The sequence below is a fragment of the Neomonachus schauinslandi genome, chromosome 1 (assembly GCF_002201575.2).
Source record: "Neomonachus schauinslandi chromosome 1, ASM220157v2, whole genome shotgun sequence".
In the NCBI taxonomy this organism is placed as follows: domain Eukaryota; kingdom Metazoa; phylum Chordata; class Mammalia; order Carnivora; family Phocidae; genus Neomonachus; species Neomonachus schauinslandi.
The window spans coordinates 207,127,412-207,145,788 of NC_058403.1; the positions used below are offsets into that span (position 1 = coordinate 207,127,412).

The window sequence follows — 18,377 nt, forward strand, 5'->3', positions numbered from 1 at the left end:
CGGCTGGGGAGGGACACAAGGGGTTTAGTCCGGAACAGGAGCGTCTACAGTGGCTGTGTTTTATCCTGGTTTTTTTTTTTTTTTTTTCTTTTTCTAAAAATGTAACAATTAAAATTCCAAAAATAAAATCCCTTCCGGGACCTCCGCCCCTTGTTCCCCAGCCCCCACCTCCAAAAAGAGGCCCCGTGGGTGGGGGTGGGGGGGAAGAGGAAAAAAAGAAAAGAGAAAAAACCCCACTTTTCTGTTTTCTTTTTTCTCAGGAGGCCCAAGAGTCTTTGAGGCAGTGGAGGAGGTGGTCGGGGGGTGATGGTGGTGGAGGGAGGCGGGGAGAGCAACAGGGTGGAGGAGCCAGGGCTCAAGTAGGACCTCCAGCTGACCCCCACCCACCAGGAGCTGGGAGTGGGGGAGGGTCCTCGCCAGATGTTCCTGTGCAGGCGCTGCACACCCTCTTGGCAGCCTGATGCTCTTTTTGGGCCCCCACCTCGGCCGCCATGGAGGGGAGGCCCAGGAGGCCCGGGGCTTCCTCTGGAGGGGGCAGGGTCCTCAAGGCAGGCAGAGGGGGACTCTCAGCAGACAGGGCCAGGGGTCTGCTGCGGCCCCCAGCTTCCACGGATGCATCTGGGGACATGGACTCGTCCTCGCCCGCAGCCACACTATCTGCTGAGTCGCCTTGCTGTGTGAAGCGCGGTTCCTTTACCTTCACCTCTGCGGCCATAGCCTGGCCATCCACCTCCCATAGTTCCTCAGCTGGGGATGGATCCTGAGCCAGGGACAAGTGCCGCGCTTCAAATGCACCTGGGGAAGTAGACACGTCCTCCTCCTCCTCTTCCTCCAGCGTCAGCTCAAACTGGAACTTATCCGGTGGGGGTGGGTGGCCTGGCCCTCTGGGGTCCTCCTCGGGCGGTGGTGAAGGGCTCTGCCGGATGGCACTGTAGTACCAGTCCCGGTTGTCTTCCAACGTGTCCAGGATCTCCTGCGCATCTGGGTGGACCAGGTCAGCCCACGTCTCCCACAGCGGGTGTACAATATAGTCGATGAAACCCACCTGGGAGAGAAGGGAGAAAGGTACAAACTGGTGGCCCGCTGGTGCAGATCATCCTGCCATGCTGTGCGATCCAGGAGAATTTAAAAGAGGCTGATAGCGGTTAACCTTGCAATCTTGCTTCTCCAGATCCACCCTGGAAAAACTCTTGCACGGGTAAGAAAAAAAAAAATCTTTACATACGAGATGCCAACAAATACTAGAAACCTCAGGGCGCCTGGGTGGCTCAGATGGTTAAGCGTCTGCCTTCGGCTCAGGTCATGATCCCAGGGTCCTGGGATCGAGCCCCGCATCGGGCTCTCTGCTCCTTGGGAGCCTGCTTCTCCCTCTGCCTCTCTCTCTCTGTCTCTCATGAATAAATAAATAAAATCTTAAAAAAAAAATACTAGAAACCTCCATATATCTGTCAATTGGGAATTAGTTTTTAAAAATTGTGGTACACCACAGATATTAATGATGACTTTTTTTTTTTTTTGGCAACAAAGAAAAACTAGAAATAACTCCATGGCAGGGTATTGCCTAACCCACTTTGATATTATCTTCCCTCCTTATTTTTTTTAAGCTTTTTAAAAAATATTTTATTTATTTTTCAGAGCGAGAGAGCAAGAGAGAGCACAAGCAGGGGGAGCGGCAGGCAGAGGGAGAAGCAGGCTCCCTGCTGGGCACGGAGCCCGATATGGGACTCGATCCCAGGACCCTGGGATCATGACTTGAGCTGAAGGCAGACACTTAACCGACTAAGCCACCCAGGCGTCCCTCTTCCCTCCTTCTTATTAACAGAATCTTGATTTTTCTTGGTGGAAGCAATGCTTCCCCTACACAGCTGAAAACTACATTTCCCAACCTCCTTTGCAAAGAGAGAGGGTGGCCATGTGACCACAGGTAGATGGAAGATTGGAGCTGGGGTGGGAGTCGGGAGTAGGGGTGCTGCCTCAACTGGCAGAGACCTCTCCTCCCTGCTTTGTGGCCAGAATGGCTAGAGCTTCCACAGCATCCCTGACTACGAGAGGCATCTCTGGGGACAGAGGCCCCAAGCTTCTGATGATTGAAATCTCCTAGGTGCCTGACCATTTCATGAAGCCAAAGGGAGCGATATTCTTCCTCTAGGCTTTTTTACATAAGAGGGAACACAAATGAACGTTTATCTTGTTTTGAGTCACTGTGAATTTGTAATTCCTCAACACCTAAATGTCCAGCCACAGGAGAAAAACCATTAGCTAGTTTCCCCAGAAACCATTAGCTATCTAAATCTGTGAGAATACTATACAACAGTCAAAAGGGATGCACTAAATCTACGTGTAATAACTTGGACAGATCTCCAAGGCACTGTTTGGGGAAAAAAGCAAGCTGTATAAAAATACGTATATGTTGATAAAATTCATGTTTTTAAAAAGCAAAACCCATGGGGCGCCTGGGTGGCTCAGTCGTTAAGAGTCTGCCTTCGGCTCAGGTCATGATCCCAGGGTCCTGGGATCGGGCTCCCTGCTCCGCGGGAAGCCTGCTTCTCCCTCTCCCACTCCCCCTGCTTGTGTTCCTCTCTCGCTGTCTCTCTCTCTGTCAAATAAATAAATAAATAAAATCTTTAAAAAATAATAAAATAAATAAAATAAAAAATAAAAAAGCAAAACACATGAACTATTTAAGTTGCCTGTAAACATAACCATAATAAAATGTATGAAACTGGTTTTCCCAGGTGTTGGGAGGATGGGGGTGATCTGCATGCTCAGGGGACATTTGGAAGTGTCTATAAATATTTTTGGTGGTTCTAACTGGAAGGGGAGGGTGTAGGCCAGGGATGCCGCTCCACATCCTCTAAAGCGCAGGACGGCCCCCGCGATAGAGAATGATTGGCTCCAAATGTCAACAGTGCCAGCGCTGGGTAACTCTGGTCTGGAAAGGCATGCACAGTCAACTGGGAAAAATAGGTCTCACCAGGGAGGAGACTGGAAGTGGGGAGGGTGAGAATCCTCCACCAAAAATCAAGGACAAGATCGGTGGTCAGGTTACAGGGAAATTGAGAGGCCTTATCGACGTAAGGTCTGTAACTAAGAGCCGGGTAAGTATCATTATTAATGCTGTTTGGTGGCTACAAATGAGTTAGAACTTGTTTGACTCAGGTCTACAAATGGTGAGTCCAGAGGCCCAGTTTGGCTGTTCTGTAGGAGAGAAAATGTTGCAGATTTCCCATCAACATAGAAAAGGAAAAAAAACAAACACAGAATAACTTGGCTTTGTGGAGGGGCAGGTCAGGAGCATCTGGGCCTCTCGGAGCTCCAAGCCAGCATGGGATGGGGAGGGCCACCCTGCTGCCTTCCACAGGAGCCACAAAACTGTACCTGAGACTTCTCCACCGAGGCCGTGTGCTTGTCGCACATGGGGCTGATCTCCATGCCCCGCTCCCGCTCCCGGTCGCCCTGCTGGAAGAACTCGGCCATGATGCGGTCGGTCCACTGGCGGTACAGCTCCAGGGGTTTGGTGGGGTTGCTGAGGTCCGCACAGTGCACCATGTTCCGAAGGACCTGCATGAGGTGGGGCACCTTCAGAGGCCATGCCCCTGTCCCAGTGTGGGACCTCATGCTTCCTTACCTCCCCCTTTATGGGGAGAGCGAGGAGAAGGCGTGGTGGGGATATGGAGAGAGGGAGGAGAGGAGAGAGGAAGGGAGGGGGAGAGAAAAGAAAGAGATGGGTGGGGGAGAGGAGAGAAGGCAGTATTGAGGGAGGCAGTAAGAGGAAATGAGGAGGGATGGTAGGAGATGGGGGTTGGGATGGAGAGATGGGAGGGAGAGAGAAAAGAGACAGGAAGATGGACAACATGGGAGCTGGAGGCTGAGGGAGGGGAACCACCCAGACCCAAAGGGGAGAGAGGAAGAGAGAGGCTCTAGTCTCCCTATATGGTGGGCGAGGAGGCACCTGGATGCGGTCGGAGTAGTTGTCCAGCAGGAGGACCCCCGAGCTGGTCACTTTCTTGGTCTCCACCATGGTCTTCAGGTCTGCCAGGAGGGTCATGTGTTTGGACATGTCCGTGGCCAGCACCTGTGGGTGAGGGGGCATGACAGGGGACGCTGAAGCCCTGTTCTGGGTTGTACTGACCCGACCTGCGCCTCTCTAGTTTTCGCTCAGCACAACCTGTCCCCAGCCCCCACAAGGGACGCCTCTCCCGGGGCCTCCAGTCCTGGACTCAGACCCTGCCGCTCCCCACGCCTCACAGGCGACCTTTCCAGTCGGGTCCCCGCTCCGGCCCCGCCCACCATGTCGATGACCATCTTGCGCAGGCTCTGCCGCTGGCGCTTGCTGAGGTTCTGGAAGATGTCGCAATTGTCTTCCTGCAGCAGCTTGAAGCCCACGGCCAGGTGGTGATTCTCCAGCACGGACTCGTCGTTGTACATGAGCGCCAGCTCCGAATCTGCGGCCCAGGCCCAGGCAGGTGGTCAGAGGAGCGCAGGGGCCATCCGGGCCCGCCCCCAACCCGGCAGGCCCCGCCCCCGCGGGGGGCCACTCACTGGTGTTGATCAGGAACTGGTTGGAGACCCCAGGATGGTCCACGTCATGAATGGCAGCCGCGAAGAGGGCGGCAAGAATCTCCAGGTCCGTGAACACAGCCTAGGGGCAGAGAGTGGGGGTCGGAGAGAGACGGGTTAGAAAGATGGGGGTTCTGAGAGACGGGGTAAGAGAGAGATGGGGGTGTCACAAAAGAGGAGGGTCAGGAGAGAGGGATAAGGACCAGAAAGAGGAACAGGATCAGAGAGGGATGGAGGTCAGAGACCCAAGGCCACAGACACAAACGGGAGACGGGAGGCGGGCAGTGAGAGCCGCGAGGGCCAGGCTCACATCGAGCGCGGGTGTGGCCAACAGCACATGCGTGGACTGCAGCACGTCAGCCGCGTGCAGGCTGTTGTGGTAGGCCACGTCGGGGTGGTAGTGGTCCTCCAGGGTCAGCATATAAGTCACCATGGTGTCCACCGGGATGCGGAACTTCTTCAGCAGGTCCCGCTCCTGAGGGTAAGGTACGAGGAGGGGGGCAGTGACTCCTGCTGGCTCTCCGCTCTCCACGGTGCCCCCCTCCCTCGCACCCTGCACCACTCGGCCCACCCTACCTGAAATATCGTGTACATGATGCAGCTGAGGGAACGGCCTCCGGCGTATTCTGACACGCAAAAGATGTTCAGACCCCACTTGTTCAGGTTCTCTAGTTCCTGGCAGGGTTGGAGGCCAGAGGTCAGGAGCCCACAAGAACCAGGGCCAAGCCCCTACCCATTTGGGTCAGAAGTTCCTCTTGGTTGATCTTCACCCCTCCTGACTCTTTCCTAGCAGTTCAGAGCTCTGGTCTGAAAGTAGCACCGTTATTGCTCGCCCAGGGGGTGGCATGCTCAGGAGCATGGAATTTACCATGCGTGTCCTACCAGCTGGAAGATAACAGGGCAACCACAGCGACTGTGTACTGAGTGATTATTATCTGCCAAGCATTACACTAAGTGCTTGATCTCATTTGGTTGGTTTGAGAACCAAAGCCCAGAGGAGTGATGAGACTTCCCCAAGACCCTGTATCTCCCAAGTGGCCAAGCCATAATGTTAACTCAGCTAGACTGACCCCAAAGCACAGTTTAACTTCTGAGCTAAACTGCTCATCAGCGCCAGGGGGAAAGGAACAGGGGCTAGTTTTCCATGTCTCTCCAGGACCCTGAACAGTGCCAGCACACAGTAGGTGCTCAATAAATGCTGGGTGACTGAAGGTGGCACAGCCTAGTGCCGGCTTGCAGGTTACAATAAATGGCAATTGAGTAAGCCAACAAACATGCACCGCATCCGCCGTACAAACCCACGTGGGAGCCCCTTGGCTTTAGGTGTCACGGAAGAGCCAGGGGCTGAACCCAGGTCTGGCCGGTAGTGGATGCTATGGGGGTTCTGACCAGACCCCCTTCACTGATGGGTGCACCCATCCCCCACCTGCTGGGACTGTTGCCTACCAAGACTCATGCCACACTGTTCTCCAGAAAACTGCTCTTGCCCCTACGGGATCTACACAGAGGAGGTAATGCTGTCCACTCTGGGGGCAGCTCACAGCCAATGACTGACGCAGGGGTACAAAAGTCCAGCACTCTTGCCTTAAGGTGGGCTCAACTCTGGTGGTGTTCACACTCCAGAGCTCCATGATGGGTCAGGCTGAGGCCCGATGCTAGCTGACGCCACCTCCTGGCTTAGCTCCTTCCTATCCTGCTTCCTTTACTCCCCCTCTCCTGAGAGTCTCATAACCCCAGGATACCTGAGTCCTCATTTCAGACTGACCCAATGCCCAGTCCCTGTCTGGGCCCCAGGAGACACCTGTCCCTCTCTAGTCCAGCCCCTGCGGAGCTGCCACTCACTTGGGCCAGGAGCTCCTCTTGGTCGGTCTTCACCCCAAAGCGGGGGATGCTGGAATCATTCAGGCTGCTGCTGTGCATCAGCTTCTTCACCCCTGTGATCTGAGACATGGGCTGGAATTGCGGCCCAGGGGGCGGGGGCTGCTGGGAGGGTCTCTGCCGTGGGGCTGACTGTTTTTCTCGATCCTTCATTGTGGGTGATGGAATCTCCACTTCATTCTGCTTGTCTGCAGAAGATGGAGGAGAGACAAGCATTAGCACCTCACAGAGATGCCCTCATCTGGCCCTCAGTCCCCCTCCCCTGCTCCCCACCGTGCCCTGGGAAGGCTCACTCAGGAGGGCAGACCCCTTCAGGGTGTCATGCTTTTGGTTAATTATAGGCTGGAAACCAGAAAGAAGGTAGGAATTCTTCTGGGAAGTGGTGGGTTGGAGTGGGGACCCTGGGGCTGGCCCGGAGCTATGGGGTAGCCCCAGTCTGATCCCCAGGTTTGGCAGGGGGGTGGCATGGGAAGTCAGGAAGCGAGGTGGGGATGCTAGAGAGAGCCGCTGCCTGCCCTGTATAGGCAGGGAAACTTCTTGGGCAGGGAAGACACCTCCATGGTGACTAAGAGTGCTGGTGGGGGTGGAGAGCACTGAGAGGCGGGAGGGAATGGTAGTCTCTGGCTCCATGAACCCTCCCACCAGCCCACCCCTTTGACACCAGCCGCCTGGGGGCCAGCCCCAGGAGCCCTCTTCCTGAGCTTTCAAGGGCTTCCAAAGCCGAGCCCGGGGCCACCCATTGTGACCTGGGGCCCTGCCAGTCAATAACAGGGCCTAATAGGGGTTATTTGCATGCCGTGCTCCCATTGGCTGGATCTCAGAACTCTGCATGGCCACACCCCCATGGCGGGAGCATTTGAAACTCTGAACTTCTCTTGAGATCGGTGCAGGGCCATTCTCCAGAATTTGGAAACTTTTGGTGATAAATTGAGAGGGTGAAATTATCCTCAGCTTGGGCTCTTGGGTTCAGAGATTAGGACGAATTGGAGGTCCCGAGGAGCTTGAGGATTCTAGTGAATTTGAGGTATTCTGTATAACTGTACTGGGTATGGAAAATTTGGAGGAGTCTGCTGAATTTGAGGGTCATATCAAGTTGGATGATTCTACTGAATCTCAGCTTGGAGGTTTTTTAAAGTTTGGGGGTCTCTTCTGGGCTCTTAAGGACAGCGGTTCTTTTAAGTTTGAGAACTCTACTGAGGGTTTGCGGGGTCTCCTGAATTTGTGTGGGGGAATCCGAGTTTGGACACTCTACTGAATTCGAGGAGGTCTTTCAGCCTGGAGGCATTTAAAGTTTAAGAATTCTATTTGAGTTTGTGGGTTTCTTGGGGTCTTGAGTTTGAGAGTTCCATTGTGGTTCCACTGAGTTTGGAGGGGCTCTTCTGTTTGGAGAGATTTTTTAATGTGGAGGTTCTATAAAGTCGACATCCCTCTGAGTTTGGGGGCATCGAGAGTATGGGAACTCTTGAGCATGGTAACCTGGATCTTTGGGGAATTAGGAGTCAGGGTCCCTTGGGCAAATGTCAGCAATAGGACCTGCGGTCTGGGGCAGCCCCCTCCAGTCCAGGCGTGCAGCCTCCCCACAAAGTGCTGCCCTTCACTCACCCAGGAATGTGGTAGAGATGTACTCAGAGACCTGGTTTCCTGACCTGCTCATCTCTGACAGGTGTGTGAGTTCACGGTTTAACATCCTCTTGAACTAAGGTGAAGGAGGCAAGAAGGAAGGAATGATGGGGAGACCGGGCATCAGAGGGTGGGGGAGGTCAGCCCCTCCCAAGAAACTTCTGAAGACCCCACGAGTCCCTCCTACTTCTCTGCTCAGCCAACAGAGCCCTCAGCAAGCTGCTAGAGGGGAGGGGTCAGCCCTTCCTCTCCTCCCAGGTCTGGATGGAGGCCCCGGGCTGGGAAGTCAGGACTCAGCATACCCCTCCCTTCCTGAGGAAGGGGGGCACCCCTCCCCAGGCTTCCTCCTCCTCCGGCCCAAAAGGAGGAGCCAGAGGGGCACCTGTGGAAGGGAGGGGCTCCTGCCTAACAGTGAGCCAATGGGGTGTCAGGAGAATCCCATCGCCATGGTGATGGGAGTCTCCTTAGCAACTCCCCCTCCAACCAGCTGCTGAGCTGGGGGAAAAGGGGGCAGGCTGTAGGCCCCTTAACCCTTGCCTTCCCAGAGCTACCCTGGCCCAAGTCTTCCCAGATATGGACCCCACTCCCAAGGCGTCCTGGCCCCCAGCTCCAAACGCAGTTTGGAAGGAGAGAATACAGTCTCTCCTTTGCAGGAGAGAATGCAAGTTCTGGGTGAAGAGAAGGTTTGGCAGGGGCAGGGGAGAATAGTGAGCTGAGGAAACCTTGTTCGTTCACCCAGGGGAGGGGGGGGGTCCCATCATAGCCCCCTCTCCCCCAACCTCAGAGGGGTGGAGAGATGCACAGATGAACGGAGTATACACAGGACCAGGCCTGGCGGTCCCTCCTGGTCCCCCCACGCCACTTCACACAAGCGTCTGCCGTGACATTGTGCATGGAGGAGAAAGGGCATTGGTTCCCCGCCCCCAAGCTCCACCAAAGCACCCCCAAACCAGGAGCAGACTCTGTCCAGAGAGGCAGGAGGGACACCTGACAGGAAGGGTGAGCTCATGTAGCCCACACCAGGATGGGGCGCTTACTTCTCCCACTGCTGCCAGAGACCCCAGTTGCACAGAAAGATACACATACACACACAAAATGGACCCACAAAGTCACACAACCACACACAGAGTCACAGACTACCATCTCACACCGTTCTACACGGCCACAGACACACAAATCAAGGGGCATACACAATAAGGCGGTCACTGACACTTGGGGTCACATGCCCCAGAAAAATCACACAGCTCTGGGCTCACAAACATGTCCCAACACACACCACCACAAACAGAGCCGTATGATCTCAGAGAGGGCCACATCATGACCCAGGCAAATAAGCATATGGTCAGACAGCCCCACACCACTGCAGACACACACAGGCGACTGCTGACAGTCACACCCAGCAAGAGACCCACATCCCCAGCCACCCGCTCTCCCCGCCCAGCCCTGGGCCACACAGAGACAGACAGTCACAAGGTTCCATGTCCAGGCCACACACGTGCACAGCTGCACACACCAGCCCACACCAGGGGCTGGAGGCTCCAAGGTGGGAGGGTCAGCGCCAAGTCTCCTGCCCATCCTCCTCCCCGAGTTCCCCTACCTGGTCCCACCAGCCCACCAGCCACGGCTTGGAGCAGGTCTCACAGAAGAAATCCACCAAGGGCATCTTGGAATCTTAGCCCCGCTCGGGGCTGCCGCACAGAGAGGCTGGGCTTGGGGAGTCCCGGGGCTAACAGCCACTGTGTGTGTGTGTGTGGGGGGGGGGGGCGGTTCTGGGCAGGTGGGCAGTGCAAGGGGGAGCCGCGGAGGGGCCTGGGCCGGCCCAGCAGGGCTGGGGGCTCCCCTCCCCTCCGCGCTCCCGACAGCAGCCCTGGTTACATGGTCTGCCAGCCCCTGGCCCTGATGGGCCCCCCCGCGGCAGCGGCTGGAGGCGGCCTGGGACGCCTGCCCATGAGGGGGCAGGGCGAGGGTCCCGGGAGGTGGCTTCGGAGGCTCTGGGCTCCGTATGCGCGCCCGTGTGTGTGCGTGTGTGCGCTCCCTGCAGCACTGGCAGGCTGCATGCGACGTCAGGTGGTGCCGGGGGTGGGGGGGCGTTAAAGGGGCATCCAAGCCCGCAGGCCTAAGCCAAGATCCAGGTGGGGCTGCCAGGGATAGGCAGGGAGGCACACACACCCTTGAGAGGACACGTTCCCCCCGTGGACATACCCAGAGACAAAGACACACACCCAGACACTCTACACATTCACAGACACACAAACACTCTGAGACACACGTTTCCCACCAACCCACACGCAAACACACATCACACAGTCACAACTCTGATGTCCAACACATTTACAGGTAGTTGGTTGGGCATACAGGATCTAAACACTTTCAGACACACCCCTTCCAAGAACACAGACTCACACCCAGACATGGAGACACACACCTAGGGACAAACACCCAGATTTACTGGCACACTTAACACACACTCAACACAGCCACAGACACACTTTCAAACAAACACAAATACCCCTGTGACCTTGGGCACAAACAGACCCTGAGGAATCCACAAGGGAATGCTCACACTCACACCCACAAATACACACACACACCATTGCAGAAACACACCCGAAGACCTACATTTAGAAACAGTCACATTCTCAGATGCTCAATACACCTTCAGAGACACAATCACCCTCAGACTCGAATGTTCCCAGACAAGCCTCCACCCACAGGTTGTGTAGGCACCCCCCAACACAGACACCTCCACCTGCACATTCATTTCCTGATAGGCATCCTCCCACGAAGGCTACCACCAAGCTGCACAACTCCAGAAAACATCATTCATATTGCCTGCTTTCTGAATGGTGCCCTCTGGAGTTGTGCAGTACACAATCTGCACAGCTGTACATGGAAGCCTTGCACCCTCCCCTGCAGCCCTGTAAGCAAACACACGCACAGAGTCTCAAACACATGGAGATACACACTCAGATTCATTCCTAGACCAACTCACACTTGTAAACATACATACCCCTCTGGCACAGGCCCACACACTTACAACCCAGTATAATCGCCTGTGCACACCCATACATCCTCCGTAGGTACACATCTGCACACCACTCCTCCTGACTTCCTGATGCGCCCTCTTAAAACATCCCCTCCCACCTCACCTTGTGCTACAAATGTGTAGCCAACAAATTGACAGCCACACAGACCCACAATCACATATACACTTGTAGACTCTAGCATAGAACAACCCCCCTTAAGAGAGACGGTTGTCTACATACAGATGTACAGACACCCACACCCATACACATCCACACACACCAAGCTCCCCCACCCCTGGGAAAAGTCAGAATCCACAGGAACAGGCAGCCTATGGGGTCCGCTCCGCCTACGGATGGACTCCCACCTCATAGGCCCCATCCACAGGTTGGCCCCGCCCCATGGCTAGCCCCACCCCAGACCCCACCCAGCAGTTAGCCCCACCCCACAGGCCTAGGGAATGGCCCCACCTCGTTGGCCCCATCCAGAAACCAGCCCCGCCCCCAATGATGGCCCCGCCTACAGGTCCCACCCAGCGGTTGGCCCCCATCCTCAGGCCCCGCCCAGGGGCTGGTCCCGCCCTGCTGGCTCCAGGTCCGCTCACCTTGTGGGAAGCCATCTCGCTCACGGAGCGGTAGGTCTGCATGGTCTCCAGCTGTTCGAGACACCAGTCCAGCTCCTCCAGTGTCTCCCGGGCCAATTGCTGACATGTCTCTTCTAGAGAAGGGACAGCACAGGTGGTGACTCAGAGGCCCCAGCCCGTGATGATGGGGGTCCATCAGGTGAGAGGGGTGCTGGGAAAGGACAGTTAAGACAGCCACTCCGAGTGAGGGGACTCCCCCCAGCAGCAAGAGGGGCGCTTTCCCACCCCCCTGGGCTTTGTTACCTGACAGCGTGGCCTTGCAGACGGGGGTTGGGCCGCCCAACGGGGACCGTCTGCAAAGAAATGGGGCTCCAGCATCAGCCTGTGCGCCCCCAGATTCCTGCCTCCCCCTCTCCATGAATAATGCCGATTTTCCTTTTTCTGAGCGCTCACTGTGTCCCATGTACTCAGCCTGCAGCTTCTCACAGAGCCCCATAAGGACCCATTTTACAGATGAGGAAACGGGCTCAGGGAAGTGACAGGGCTGACCAGAGGCAGGGACAGGTCCTTCGTCTCCAAAGTTCCTGCTTCCTTGAGCATCTCTCCCAACTCCTGGAGGGAGCAGCAGATCTCAGCCACGCCCCTGCCCCCACGTAATAACTACTGCTATTTAGTGAGCACTTACTATGTGCTGCACAATGTTCTCACACTTTTCTATGTATCATCTTCCAGACTCCTCACAGCAGCATCTAATGGAGGCGCTATTAAATTCCCATTTTATAGAGGGGGAGCAAAGATACCACAAGATGCTATTTGCCCGGAAAGTTGGCATCGGGGCCTGGAGTGGCCCCAAGCCTGGGGTAACTGGCTACCCTTGGCTTCACCACCATGTGTCTGGACCCCTTGGTCTTTATTTTTAAGTTTCTGTCTTAGGCATTCAAACTGCAATGGTTTACTGGCTCAGAGGGAGCTGTTGCCTGAACAGAGGCTTGGAGAGGTCAAGTTCCTGCCTGAGGTCACACAGTGGAACTAAGAGTTGAACCCAGGTGTGCTTAGCCTTGTGATCATGAGCGCTGGGGCCCAGCTTTGACTTACCTGTTGCTGGGAATGGGCACATTGGTCAGGAGTGAGAAGTTGCTGCGAACACCCCGGAGACTGGCCAGCACCTGGGACAGGGAGCAGCAGTGAGGGGAGGGAGCCACCCGGAGGGGCAGCTGGGGCTAGGCCCTTGTCCCCAGGTGTGGGGGGAGGGTTGGAGCCCCTTCTCTCCTTAGGAGAGGGGTCTTACCTGGGCGAAAGGTGTCACAATGAGGTCCTCAGCGTGCCTGCAATCAAGGACAGGGGCAGGTCAGGCATCCTCACAGTGGGACACCCACGGGCCTGGGTGGAGAAGGGCTAGGGTGCCAGAGAAGCAACTCTCTAGAGCGGACACTCTGTGGGGGTTGGGCCTGGGGAGGTTGGTGGGCTGGGAGGGGAGGCTCCAACAGGTGAGGGGAGAAGGCACTTACTATCTCCCAAGGGTAGACACCCTGAGGGGGTTGGTCCTAAAGGAAATGGTGGTCAGAGAGAGGAGCTCACGTGGGTGGGCAGGGAGGGGTGTGCAAAGACAAAGGGGATGGCCACAAATACACTGCCAAGGCTGGGCTTGGTGTACACCGGGGGGAGGGGGGGGGGGGGGAGCAGGAGGGGGTGGGGGGGGCTGAGGTGGGTACCTGGATGGGTAGGGCCAGGGCTGGAGGATCCAGCGAGAGGGGAGGGGACTGAGCAGGCCTGGGGGTTGCTCACACCTCAACAGGTGGTCATGATAAGGGGGGGCGGGCTTAGGGAAGCCTGAGGCGGGGGGGAAGGAAGAGGGGGCTCAGCCAAGGTGGACAGTCTGTGGGAAGATGTGGCAGCAGGGAGGGGCTCAAGTGGAGTTCCCTCCTTGTTGGAGGGACAGGCTGGGCGGGACCAGGCCCCAGTTGCCCATGCGTAAGAGTGGCCTTTGGCAGGCTGGGTGAGTGGGACTGGGCCCTTGCTGTGGGCAAGGGGGCTGTTTACTTTTCCCTAGAAGGGAGAGGTGGCCCGGGGGCTTGGGCAGTGTCCCCACTCCCTGCTGGCAAGGGCAGCTTATGTTGGGAGCAGGCCTGGAGGGTGAGAAGGGGGTGCTCACGCCTCGCTGGTGACCGACGAGTTCCGGGACATAGTTTTGGGGGACATGTCGTAGTCGCTGTCTGAACGGTACAGGAAGGACTCCCGGCGCTGGCTGGCAGCGGCCCCAGCATGCAGCACGAGGCCCGGGCTCGCCTGCGAGTCCAGGGGGCTGCGGCCAGGAGATGGTGTGGGCCCATTCTCTGCCTCGAAGCTGTAAGGGGATGGGTGAGAAGAGGGGTCAGGGGGGCTGAGATGGCATTGGGGAGGTCAAGAGGAATAAGGGTACCAAGGAAATTCCTGGTAGAGGTGGGCGGGTCAGATAGAAAACATTAAAGAGAGACAGATATCCCGAAAGAGATGGGAGACGGGGAGCTGCAGAGCTCAAACAACTATTGAGCGCCTTTGTGAGCCAGACTCTGTAGAGGTGCTGGGGACACAGCAGTGACCGAGACAGACCCCTATCTGTCCCTCACAGACATGGCATGGGGAGGGCTGGACTATAAACAGGTTAGCCTAGCGGCAGTGCACATCCCAAAAGTGTGGGGGCCTTCTTGGCTCTACTCTTTCCTCAATGCCTAAGGCTATTCAGAATCTGTCCACTTCTCACCCCCTCCTTGGTCAGCCCTGTCTCATTGCTTGCCTGGACCAGTGTTTTTGTCTCTGCCCTGGCCCCTGGCTCCTGTCTTTGCCCCTCAGTCTGTTCCCCTCCATGTGTCAGGTCACATCCTTCTTCTGCTCAGACCCTTCTGTGGCTCCCAGCTCACCCAGAGCAAAAGCCAAAGTCCCCACTGTGGTCCACAAGGCCCTGCCCCATGACCTCCCAGTCTACCCCTCACTCACTCTACTCCAGCCACTGATGGCCTCCTTGCTGTTTCCTAAATATTCCAGATACATTCCTGCCTCAGGGCCTTTGCACAGGCTGTTTCCCCTCCCCAGATCTCCAATGGCTCCTCCTTTACCTCCTTCAGGCCTCAGCTCAAACTTTGTCTTCTCAGGAGGCCTCACCTGACCAACACATCTAAGATCTGAATCTCTGCCCTAATATTTTATATTTCCATTCCTTAAGAAAAAGAAATACTACTTACCTGACATACTCTATATGTGACTTCTTTACTATTTGCCTTCCTTTCTAGAACTAAGTTTTGCAGAGCAAGGATTTTTGTCTGCCTTGTTCATTGCTCTATCCCTTGAGCCAGGAAGATGGCCTGGCACACAGAGGACACCCAATAAATGTTTACTGAATAAATCATAAAATGTAACGAATGAATAGATGAACTGGATTCTGCCATGCACAGAATTAAAAACCAGGTGGGTGACTGAACGTTACTGGAGAGGTGATTTGAGCTGTAGCTGAGCCAGGCCTCTTTGAGAAGGGGACATGTGAGCAGGCCCTGAAAGATGAGAAGGAGTAGGCCACTGGTCAGGAGGTAGGAGAAAACACGTGGGGGGGAGGGGCTGGGGGATGGGATCAGCAAGTGCAAAAGCCCTGGAGCAGGATTTGGTTTTTGTCTGAGGACTAGCAAGGAAGCTCGTGTGGCTAGAGGGGAGATACAGACTGTGATGGAGATACAGCTACAGAGAGAGGGGAGGAAGGGGGACCCCAACCTGGTGGCACTGGGAAGACAGAGATCCTCAGGACGAGCCAGGGAGATGCTGGCTCTGCCAATTCCCAGAGGTGTGACTTGGGGGGAAATGGCTGAATTTCAGTTTCCTCATCCACAAAATGGGGACAAGCACCACCTCCCTCAGGTCATCCTGGTGACCAGTGTGAACACTGGTAAAATGCTCAGGATGGTGCCTAGCACAGAGCTCAGGAAACACTGCCAATTGTAAGTCAATCAGCCCCATACATGCCACCTGGGCGTGGACTCAGCAAGGCAGTTGATATGGAGAACTGAGGATGAGTGTGGGGAGCTATGTGCTGGCAGCATACTGTGTGGCCTTCGGAAGGCCACTGCCCTCTCTGGGCTGTTACCCTGTTGTTAAAGTGAGGGGGTCAGACTGGTCAGCTGACTTCAGGCTATGCTCTGGTGGGTGCAAGGGGGCAGGGGAAGGAAATGGAACCCTCCCCTTTCCAGTCCTACCTATTAAGAATCAGTGTAAGATTTTATTTGAATGATCCCTCTGCTAAGTAATAAGTCTGAAATCTCCTAGAGTAGGACAGCGAAACCAGCATCCGTATATTAACCTTTTTTTCTGGGGTAGGGGTACAGGGAGGGACTCTGCTGATTCCATTTTACAGATGAAGAAACTAAGGTCAGAGAGGATAATGATTAGCTCTGGGTCACACAGCAAAAGCACGGTGAGGTCAGAATTCAAACCCAAATCTTGTAACTCTTCAACTGTCACCCTCTACCAGCTCAAGTCCCATTCGAGCACATTCCCACCACTAAAGCAAATGTTCCCAGGGGCCAGGCAGCTGACACCAAAGGCAGGGTGATGCTGGGGGCCCTGAGCAAGCAGCTATTCCAATTTTAGGAAAGAAATAAGAAATTTTAGGGCGCCTGGGTGGCTCAGTTGGTTAAGCGACTGCCTTCGGCTCAGGTCATGATCCCGGAGTCCCGGGATCGAGTCCCGCATCGGGCTCCCTGCTCGGCAGGGAGTCTGCTTCTCCCTCTGACCCTCCTCCCTCTCATGCTCTCTGTCTCTCATTCTCTCTGTCTCAAATAAATAAACAAAATCTTTAAAAAAAAAAAGAAAGAAGAAATTTTGTTTTTTTTTAAATTATTTTTTAAGTAGGCTCCATGCCCAGTGTGGAGCCCAATCCTGGGCTTGAACTCATGACCCCAAGATCAAGCCCTGAGCTGAGATCAAGAGTCAGAGGCTTAACTGACTGGACCACCCAGGCGCCCCAGAAATCAGAAATTTTAAACAACCAAAAATCCAAACTTCTTTTAAAAAACAAAATGTCAAAAAACTTCTTAAAAACTCTGAAAACTTCTGCTCTGCAAAAGACACTGTCAAAAGAATAAAAAGACAAGTTACATACTAGGAGAAAATATATGTATGACAAAGGACCTGTATCCAGGCTATATAATGAAGTCTCCAAACTCAATAAAAAGAAGACAAGGAATTCAATTTAAAAATGCGCCAAAGTCTGGACAGATCGTCCAAGAAGATATACATATGGCAAATAAGCATAGGAAACACCATTACTCCTTAGGGAAATGCAAATTAACACCAGGAACTATCCCTTCACATCTACTAGGATGGTTCAAACAAACAAGAAACAACTGACGATAATGGCAAGTGGTGAAAAGGATTTGGAGCAACTGGAACCCTCCTCATCCGTTGCTGGAGGGAACACCAAGTGGTTTAGCCACTCTGGAAGGCATCTGGTCAGTTTCTTAAGCAATGAGTGTGATCCAAAATCCACTCCTATGTTTATACCCAAGATAAGTGAAAATACGGTAGACCTTTGAACAGTGGGTTAGGGGTGCTACCCCCTGCGAAGTTGAAAATCCACATATAACTTTTGGCTCCCCCAAAACTTGACTACTAACGGCCTACTGTTGACCAGAAACCTTACCAATAACAGAAACAGTCGATTAACATGTATTTTGTGCACGTATTATATACTATATTCTTACAATAAAATAGAGAAAAGAAAATGTTATTAAGAAAATCATAGGGGTGCCTGGGTGGCTCAGTCAGTTAAGCGTCTGCCTTCAGCTCAGGTCGTGATCCCGGGGTCCTGGGATTGAGTCCTACATCAGGCTCCTTGCTGGTGGACAGCCTGCTTCTCCCTCTGCCTACAGCTCCCCCTGATTGTACTCTCTCTCACTCTCTCTTTCTCTCCCTCTCTGTGTCAAATGAATAAGTAAAATCTTTAAAAAAAAAAATCATAAGGGGGGCACCTGGGTGGCTCAGTCAGTTAAGTGTCTTACTTTGGCTCAGGTCTTGATGTCAGGGTCCTGGGATCGAGCCCCGAGTCAGGCTCCTGCTTAGCACAGAGTCTGCTTCTCCCTCTCCCTCTGCCCCTCCCCCCACTTGTGCTCTCTCTGTCTCTCTCTCAAATAAATAAATTTTTTTTTAAAGATTTTATTTATTGGGGCACCTGAGTGGCTCAGATGGTTGAGCATCTGCCTTCGGCTCAGGTCATGATCCCAGGGTCCTGGGATCGAGCCCCGCATCGGGCTCCCTGCTTGGCGGGAAGCCTGCTTTCCTCTCCCACTCCCCTGCTTGTGTTCCCTCTCTCACTATCTCTCTCTGTCAAATGAATAAATAAAAAATCTAAAAAAAAAAAAAATTGTATTTATTTGACAGAGAGAGAGAGACAGCGAGAGAGGGAACACAAGCAGGGGAGTGGGAGAGGAAAGCAGGCTTCCCGCCAAGCAGGGAGCCCGATGCGGGGCTCGATCCCAGGACCCTGGGATCATGACCTGAGCCGAAGGCAGACGCTTAACGACTGAACCACCCAGGCGCCCCAATCAATAAATGTTTTTTAAAAAAGAAAATCATAAGGAAGAAAAAATGCATTTCCAGTCCTGTTCTATATATATATCAAAAAAAGTCGGCATCTAAGTGAACCCACACAGTTCAAGCCCATGTTATTCAATGGTCAACTATATATGTTCAT

The 18,377-nt window shown here is 54.3% G+C and overlaps 1 protein-coding gene across 6 annotated transcripts in view; it reads right to left on the bottom strand.

Moving 5' to 3' along the window:
• Positions 1 to 265: 265 nt before the first annotated feature.
• Positions 266 to 18,377, bottom strand: part of PDE4A (phosphodiesterase 4A) — a 42,736-nt gene continuing 24,624 nt past the window's right edge. For 4 of the 6 annotated variants that reach the window (XM_021705048.1, XM_021705046.1, XM_021705047.1 and 1 more), the window contains 14 exons: positions 13,818 to 14,009; positions 12,954 to 12,990; positions 12,761 to 12,831; positions 11,969 to 12,018; positions 11,687 to 11,799; positions 8,041 to 8,134; positions 6,403 to 6,626; positions 5,137 to 5,235; positions 4,871 to 5,035; positions 4,543 to 4,642; positions 4,291 to 4,445; positions 3,953 to 4,075; positions 3,379 to 3,561; positions 266 to 1,045 (listed from right to left, as the gene is read on the bottom strand). In XM_021705048.1, coding sequence (XP_021560723.1) covers positions 356 to 1,045; positions 3,379 to 3,561; positions 3,953 to 4,075; positions 4,291 to 4,445; positions 4,543 to 4,642; positions 4,871 to 5,035; positions 5,137 to 5,235; positions 6,403 to 6,626; positions 8,041 to 8,134; positions 11,687 to 11,799; positions 11,969 to 12,018; positions 12,761 to 12,831; positions 12,954 to 12,990; positions 13,818 to 14,009 — 2,296 coding nt within the window. In that variant the 3' untranslated portion in view covers positions 266 to 355. Of the gene's footprint in view, positions 1,046 to 3,378; positions 3,562 to 3,952; positions 4,076 to 4,290; positions 4,446 to 4,542; positions 4,643 to 4,870; positions 5,036 to 5,136; positions 5,236 to 6,402; positions 6,627 to 8,040; positions 8,135 to 9,655; positions 9,722 to 11,686; positions 11,800 to 11,968; positions 12,019 to 12,760; positions 12,832 to 12,953; positions 12,991 to 13,817; positions 14,010 to 18,377 lie in introns of those variants that run through there. The other 2 variants (XM_021705050.1, XM_021705049.1) reach the window with 2 other exon arrangements.